The 7,556-nt window shown below is 67.0% G+C and overlaps 2 protein-coding genes across 2 annotated transcripts; both read left to right on the top strand.

Moving 5' to 3' along the window:
• Nucleotides 1-2,989: 2,989 nt before the first annotated feature.
• On the top strand, nucleotides 2,990-4,300 carry EMIHUDRAFT_457206 (FKBP-type peptidyl-prolyl cis-trans isomerase). The gene is made up of 4 exons (XM_005779666.1): nucleotides 2,990-3,178; nucleotides 3,277-3,627; nucleotides 3,755-3,798; nucleotides 4,108-4,300. Exons 1-4 carry the CDS (start codon nucleotides 3,015-3,017, stop codon nucleotides 4,260-4,262), a joined length of 714 nt encoding a protein of 237 aa, XP_005779723.1. The 5' UTR covers nucleotides 2,990-3,014; the 3' UTR covers nucleotides 4,263-4,300.
• A 1,509-nt stretch (nucleotides 4,301-5,809) lies between these two features.
• EMIHUDRAFT_73387 (hypothetical protein) lies at nucleotides 5,810-7,385 on the top strand (the record flags this gene model as incomplete). The annotated part of the gene is made up of 4 exons (XM_005779665.1): nucleotides 5,810-6,054; nucleotides 6,117-6,263; nucleotides 6,326-6,575; nucleotides 6,663-7,385. The coding sequence occupies 4 exons, from the start codon at nucleotides 5,810-5,812 to the stop codon at nucleotides 7,383-7,385; spliced, it is 1,365 nt and encodes a 454-aa protein (XP_005779722.1).
• Between the last annotated feature and the right edge of the window lie 171 nt (nucleotides 7,386-7,556).

Genomic DNA, 7,556 nt, shown 5'->3' with positions numbered 1-7,556 from the left:
CGGAGTGGCTCGCCTCAGGATTCTTTTCCAGCGAAGGTGAGTGCGAGCTCCCCGAGACGCTCGAATCTATCCGAGGGGTGGCGGCAAACGGCTGCGCGGTGAGCACAGTCGCACTCCTCTGTGTAGCGCCTCAGGGTGAAGGGGGGGCATGCCGGGTCAAGCTGAGACTAATGGTCGAGGCACCAGGGGTCGTTCTTCGCGCCCACAGCAGCAACTGGCAGAGCAGGCGCAACGACGCCCGCCCGACTGGGTGGCATACACAGACGGGTCGGAGGACCTAGGGAAAGCAGGGTGGGCCTATGCAGTACTCATCGGGGGCGACGCAACGGCGATAGGGGCGCGTCGCTGGCGAGCGAGGGCTACGGGCCAGTTGTCACTTCGGCGGCGCACCCAGCCTACCTCGGCGCGCGCAGGCATACCAACAACACGGCGGAACTAACCGCCCTAGCCGAGCTCCTCCGGGCTCTCCTGTCCTCGTCACCGCAACGAGCGGGCTCACGCGGAGTAGTGCGGACCGACAGCGAGTACGCGGCGGCGTGCATGATGGGGAGGGTGACCCCCAAAACGAACAGACAGCTAGCGGAGCGCCTTCGTTCCCTCTGGCGACGCCTTCGCGCCAAACACACCGTGACGTGGAGGCATGTGGCGGGTCACAGCGGCAACAAATGGAACGACTACGTCGACGAGCTAGCTGCTCGCGGCAGGCAAGGTGACAGAGGCTCAAACGCTGCCGAGTGGGCGGACAACACCATCCCGACGGACACTCCCGACGAGGGGAGCGACACGGAAGGACCCGCCCCCGCCCCTCGGGGCGGGGGCCCCCGCCCCCCCGGGGGGCCCTTTGGGGCCCCTCCAGGGGGCGACCCCTCCGGGGAGGCCGGCCCTCCCCGTGCCGGTTCTCCCCAACCAACCCCGCCGGCAGCGCGAGCTGCCGGCCATATTGAGCGGTTCAACCGCGTCGCGCACTCGTCCCAACCGAGGGCCGCAGACTCGTTCGGCGCGCCAACGGCTGGTGACGCTGTGTTGCCCTTGAGCTAGTCCTTCCCCGGTCGCCTAGCCTCTGCGCTGTCTGGCGGACGCCTGTATGCCATGCACGCGGACCACGCTTGCGTGGATACGTGGCTGGCAGGCTGACCCGTGTGCGGGGTAACCCGCGCACGGGGAAGCTTCACGGGTTCGAGCCGTCAAACATTGAGCAGCGGAGGTGTGCCGAGGGGGACCGGGAGGCGGTAAGTCGTCGTCGCCCGGCGCTGCATGCAGCACCGTGGCGATGGCGCTAAGAGGTTCCTCTTTTCCGCGCCCCCCCCGCAAGGCGCGCGATACACACACACACTCGGACTGGACACCAACGCGGTATGGGTGGACGCGGGACAGATGATGACGACACGCACGAGCGACGCACAGACACAAACAGACTGAGTCTTGTCTGCCAACAATACACCTAAAACAGACAGGGCCGGATGGGCACCCGCGTTTTCTCTCTTTGAGAGCGCCTTCGTTGTTAATAATACAAGCCCAAGGTCCCTGGTAGCAGCCATCACTCGCACACACACGCCACACCGCACCGCCCCCCCAGCCCCCGCCCCGCCGAGGTGGGAAAGAGACGAGGAGATGGAACAGCCCGAAGGAGGAAGCACAAACACGTATGGGAGGGTTCAGTAATGCGCCACGCTGCCCGGCGTTTCTCACTTTCCGGGACAGCCCCGCCCTTGCGAGGCAGGAAAGTGACGGCTACCCCGTACGCCCTGCAGCCTGCTACTCCGACGCCGACTGCCCACTCCCCCCTCCCCTTCCCCCCCTTCGAATTCGTCGGCCCCGACAAGCTGCCCGACGTTGGGCCTCCGCCCCGCACGCCCCTGCCCCTCCCCGCCCCGCGCACACACCCCGACACGCACATACAAGACAAACCCGGCGTCCTGCTCTCAAAAGAAAAAGAAAAAAGGGAATGAGGAGACCAGCGGGGGAGACTCCCCGCCTATGCAAGCCCCAGAGAGGGGCCGCCATCGCCGAAGCTGTGCCAAAGCATAACTCCAAAACCCGCAGCGGCCCGGGGGGCCTTGGGGGCAGCCTGCCGGACCGCCGCTGCACGGGGCTAGGCACCAGAAGATGAGTGGAATTGATGAATTGGGCCGGTGTCCGTGCCTCCCCTCTATACGTCAGAGTGGGACCTACGCCGCGCCGGGTAAGGGGCGCGCCCGGTCCTCGACGGAGCCGCGCGCCCCGAACGACCCAGGCGGCGAGTAGTCGTCCTCGAACCTTCGACATGTAGTTGCCCATAGTTAGCGCCCGCCCGCCCCCCCCCCTCCGTCGCTTCGCAAAAGAAAAAACAAAATAAAACAAGCAAAAGAGAAAGCGAAGCCAAAAACGATTGCGTAAACGGCGTCACAAAGCCCGCCGGTTTTGATCGACAATCGTGAGATTGACCGCCGTCGACCAGAGAATGGCAGACGATGCGTCAGCTTGTGCGGCGCTCGCGCCGCGCAGGCTGGCCCATCGAGGGCACTCTCTGGCGCTGTCCGGGCCAAGCGCGGCGCCGCGCATGCTGCGTGCCACTCGCCGTGGCTTGCGGTGCAGCGCCACTGCAGCCTCGAAAACACCGCGCACAGCACCAGCATGCTGCCCACCAGGCAGCAGAGTGCTGCACCGGCGCGCAGCGGACGCTGCGGCGCTGCAGCGCCGCCTCCCTGCCCTGTCCACGGAGCAGGCGAGCGGCGGCACGGCCTTCCACCAGCTGCAGGAGGTGCGCACTTCCCGGTGGAAGCACAGGATGCTCCCTCCGCATACGCAGCTTTGCGCAGCGCAGCGTACGGGCCACGCCACGCAAAGCCGACCCTCAGTCTGCCCAAGAGGCTGTCTGCGGAAGGCCTGGCAGCGTGTACTCGCCTCCTCCGCGGCCATGCCCTCCGCCCGGGCGAGCGAGGAGCGGGGACACAACCATTTCTGGAATCGTGTGTCCGCGAAAAAGATTTTTTTTCTCTCTTCACCCACGCGTTTGTACAAGCAAGGCCATATATATGCTCTCCCTCCTCTCCACGCGCGTTGTCGCCTCCACGGCGCTGCTCCTCACGCCCAGCATGTCGACGGCGCGGACCGCTGTCCGCCGCTCCTCTGGCGTCCGCGCATCGCTCGAGACGGACACGGACAAGGCCTTTTACTCGATCGGCTTCAACGTTGGACGGTGGCACTGCAGCCCACTCCTCATAGCGATGCGCACCGCGTGCCCGACCATCGCAAAGCGCTCCTCGTCCACCGCGCACCGCCGGCTCCGCATCGCAGGCAGCTCAGCGACTTTGCCGCTTGCGAGCCGGCCGAGATTGACTCGGTGCTCGCCGGCATCCGCGAGTGCCTTCTCGGCGACGAGCCGCAGGTGCCGCTGTCCGAGTACGTGCCAAAGGCGATGACGCTCCTTGGCGAGAAGCAGGCAAAAGTCGCCGAGGCTATGGCGGCCAAGGGCGCCGAGACGCTCGCCGCCGCCGCAAAGGAGGAGGGCGCGGTGCAGACTGCGTCCGGACTGGTGGTGCAGACGCTGAGCGAGGGTAAGGGGGACGCGCCGACGCGCGAGAGCACCGTCAAGGTGCACTACGAGGGCCAGCTCGTCGACGGCTCCATCTTTGACTCCAGCTACCGGCGCGGATAGCCTGCAGCTCGGCCTGGAGAGATGTGGGAGATACGGGGAGATACGGGGAGATATGGGGAGATATGGCTCGGCCTGCGGCGCCCCATCGACGCGGAGGAGTGACGAATGGCCCAACAGGCGCGGCGAGCCCATCGAGTTTCCGCTCAGTGGCGTCATCGCGGGTCCGGGTAGCCTAGATGCGGGGTGGGGTGCCTCTCCCCATCTCCCCCCCATCTCATCTCCCCCCAGATCTCCCCCCATCTCGAGGCGTAGATGCGGGACATCTCCCCAGATCTCCCCCCATCTCGAGGCCCAGATGCGGAAGGCAGACCCGTGTACTCGGGCGAGCGTAAGGCGACCCGCATTCAGCGCAACTACTCTCACAGCTCCGTGTCGCAGGTGGAGAGCGAGCCTCCACGTCTCCCCACATCCCCCCACATCTCCCCCTCTCCCTCCCCCTCTCTCCTCCTCTCTCCCCCTCTCTCCCGCAGGGTGGACAGAGGGACTCCAGCTGATGAAGCCGGGCGGCAAGGCCAAGCTGACCATCCCGTCCGACATAGCGTACGGCGAGCGCGGCTCCCCGCCCGCCATCCCGCCGAAGGCCACCCTCATCTTCCAGGTGGAGCTGCTCGAGGTTGTCTCATGATTACAGGGACCAGGGAGGGGGAGAAGGGGGGGGGGGGGTTGCGGGTGAGGCCGCCGCCCGGCGACGTGTGGCTCGGCACTGCCATGCCGGGCGGGGTGGCGGTAGCCGCCAACAGTGCGGCGCGGTAGTGATCTGTGATCTGTAAGGGTCCGCCCGCAGGCGCATTTTGTATACCGAGGCGGTGCCCGGTGCCGAACCTGTCGGACCTTAAGACAGCATTGTAGATCCCTGGGCGAGGGTGGTGGCGTCCCCGTCGGGAGGGGGGCTGTCTGGGGGGCGCCCTCCCACCGTCACCTCACCAGCGTCCCGCGGGGTGAGTACGGCGATATCAGAGCTCCCCCGTTCGTCAGACTTCCCCGTTGGAGGTAGGCCCCCGCTCGTCTAGCCAATCAGCCTTAAGCGAGCGGCCTGGCCGTTGGAATGGCCGGGTTTGGTGGACTTGCGTCCTCGCGGGGATTCGTCCAGCCCCTTGGAGTGTCGATCACCCCGCCCGCCCGCCCCGCCCCGCCCGCCCGCCTCTCCCCGCTTGCCCGCCCGCCCGCCCGCCCGCCCGACCGACCGACCGACCGACCACCCATTCGCCATTCCCATCACCATCTCACATACCTTCATATAGGCGCTCGAGACCTCCTCTCGCTGCCTACTCGCTGCCTCTGGGGAGGAGGGGAAGACGTAGGGTTGAGCTGGACTCGCCTTTCCTGAGGCCCCTCCCCGAAAGGCAAGTTTTAGCCAAATGAAACCGAGACCCCTCCCCACCACCCCAATCCCCCCACGCTCCCCTCCCCCCCTCGGGAGGGCCGAACTGAGGCGCCCGTGGGGACCCCGCAATTCCCTTCCCCCTCGGAGGGGGCCGGACGAGGCGTACCCCGAGGGCCCCACTCTTTCCTTCGCATAGCGGCCACTCTTCGGATCGCTGGTCGAGCGACCCGGGGGATGCCCCGCGCGCCTGACCCAGGCGCGAAAACGAATCTGCGAGGCGTGGCCGCTCATGCGGCCCGATGGGGAGGAACGGGGCGAGCCCCCTCCAACCCACCCGCGCTAGGTCTCGGGTTTGACGCATGGGGTCACTCCCGCGAAACTCGGGAACTAGCCGGGGCAGTCGGAGAAGTGGAGGAGTTGCGGAGCGGCCCGGCCCGCGGCGCTGGCGGGGGGGCAGGAAGTCCCGCGACGGGCGCCGGCGGGGGGCGCGGCGGGAGCGAGGGGAGGGGGAGGGGATGGAGTCGGAGGATGATGGGGATGGTCCTCTCGGGTCTCGGCGAGCACCACGGTGACGCATGGGGTCACTCCCGCGAAACTCGGGAACTAGCCGGGGCAGTCGGAGAAGTGGCAACTCCGTGCACTGACGGTCGGCCGTCAGAAAACACGCCTCCGTGGCTCGGGTTACACCAATCCTCGCTACCCAACGCGGCCAAAGGATATCCACCTCGAGAACCTCGAGAGCCACCATTCCCACGACGCCTTCTGTGAGGAGGACGGCATCTGAGGGCGACGGAAGCCGTCGCCTTTGCAGTGCCAGTCCCGTACCCGGTGTCGTGCGACGGGACCAAATGTCGCTGCTCCTGCTGTCCGTCTACGGCTTCTCTCCCGCTGGCGACGAAGTCAAGGCCCTCCCAGGCTGGTATGGCGCGCTCCCTTCCCGCCAGTTCTCTGGCTATCTTAGCGTCGGCGAGCACAAGAAGCTGCATTACTGGCTGGTCGAGGCCGAGGCCCGCCCAGAGTCGGCGCCTCTTGTGCTGTGGCTGAACGGTGGGCCTGGCTGCTCAAGCTTGGACGGCTTCATCTACGAGCATGGGTGCGCCGCTCGCTCACACTTCCGCGTACTCCCTGCCTGCTGACGCTACCTCGGATGCCCAGGCCGTTCCGGACGAGTCCCGAGGATCCCACCAAGCTCATCCGATTCGAGCACGCGTGGTCCAAGGTCGCCAACATGCTGTACCTGGAGGCGCCAGCAGGCACCCACGCGCACGCGGCCCTGCACTTGAAAGGAAGCTCTGTGGAGATGTTGCCTTGCCTTTAGGCGTCGGCTTCTCGTACAGCACCGACCCCGCGTGCAGCGCGGGCAGCGCTCGGCCGTGCTCCGACTACCGGACGGACGACGACCAAACGGCGGCGGACAGCGCAAGTGCGCTGCAGGCCTTCTTCGAGGCGTTCCCTCGCTTCCGGAGCGCCTCGATGTTCATCACGGGCGAGTCGTACGCCGGCGTGTACGTGCCGACCCTCGCCGAAGCGGTGCTTGCGCTCGTGGACAAGGGAAGGTGGAAGGGCGCCGCGCTCGAAGGCATCGCCGTCGGGAACGGCTGCTCGGGCACAGAGGTTGGCGTGTGCGGCGGGCAGCGCTGGATCTACGACACGCAGTATCTGCTCGGCACGGGCTTCGTCTCGCCGCGCCTCAAGACGCAGGTCCGTGCCGCGTGCGACTTTGGAGCGTCGGAGCCCTCCGCGCCGTGCTCGAGGCTGCTCGACCAGATGGGCGAGGCGGTCGGCCACGTGAACCTGTACAACGTCTACGGGCAGTGCATCTCCAGCGGGGGTGCTGTTTCCAATGGCGCCGTTGGAAACAGCAGCGCCGACGCAGTCCGGTTGCCGTCCACGCAAAAGATACCGTACGCGGGGGGCGGTTTCCTCGGCGGCGGCAGCGGCAAGCTCTTCTCGGGCCGCACGCGGCTGCGCGGGCCGGACGCCTGCATCGACTCGGCCGCGGGCTCAGCGTACTTGAACCAGCCGGCCGTGATTTTGGCGGCGCACGTCGTGAAGCAGCCCATCCCGTGGTCGACGTGCGGCAACCAGATCAGGTACACGTCCACGCGCAAGAACCTGCCTCGAGACACGTACCCGGCCCTGGTCAAGCGGCTGCGCGTGCTCGTCTACAACGGAGACTGGGACGCGTGCGTGCCGCACACGGACGCGGAGGCGTGGACCGCGGGCATGGGGTACGCAGAGGCGGCGCCGTGGCACCCGTGGCGCTACAAGAACGGCACGCAGGTGGCGGGGTACGCCACGCGGTACGCCGCGAACAACTTCACCTTTGCCACCGTCAAGGGCGGCCGGCACGAGGTGCCGGAGACCGCGCCCGAGCAGGCGCTCGAGCTCCTCTCGCGGCTGGTGGGCGGCAGGCAGTTCTGATGGCGGGCATGGCCAGACGTCTTTATCGGTGTACTGGTCCACTCGGTTCTGCGCCCACCGATGCGGATCATTCATACTCGAGACGCAGATCTTTCTGCTCCGGCTCCCCGGTTCGAGCCGGTTCTGCCCTGTGCTCGCTCGTGTCTGCGCTAGCGCCTTAAAATTGTGCTG

The sequence above is a fragment of the Emiliania huxleyi genome (assembly GCF_000372725.1).
Source record: "Emiliania huxleyi CCMP1516 unplaced genomic scaffold EMIHUscaffold_229, whole genome shotgun sequence".
Classification (NCBI taxonomy): Eukaryota; Haptophyta; order Isochrysidales; family Noelaerhabdaceae; genus Emiliania; species Emiliania huxleyi.
This window is presented reverse-complemented; position numbering and strand designations above follow the sequence as displayed.

What these genes read in the sequence shown, in the direction of transcription:
- EMIHUDRAFT_457206 (XM_005779666.1), top strand. Translation starts at nt 3,015, where the DNA reads ATGCTCTCCCTCCTCTCCACGCGCGTTGTCGCCTCCACGGCGCTGCTC. An exon ending in ATCGGCTTCAACGTTGGACG is followed by an intron (nt 3,179 to 3,276) that starts GTGGCACTGCAG and finishes TCCGCATCGCAG; the next exon opens with GCAGCTCAGCGACTTTGCCG. An exon ending in ATCTTTGACTCCAGCTACCG is followed by an intron (nt 3,628 to 3,754) that starts GCGCGGATAGCC and finishes ATGGCCCAACAG; the next exon opens with GCGCGGCGAGCCCATCGAGT.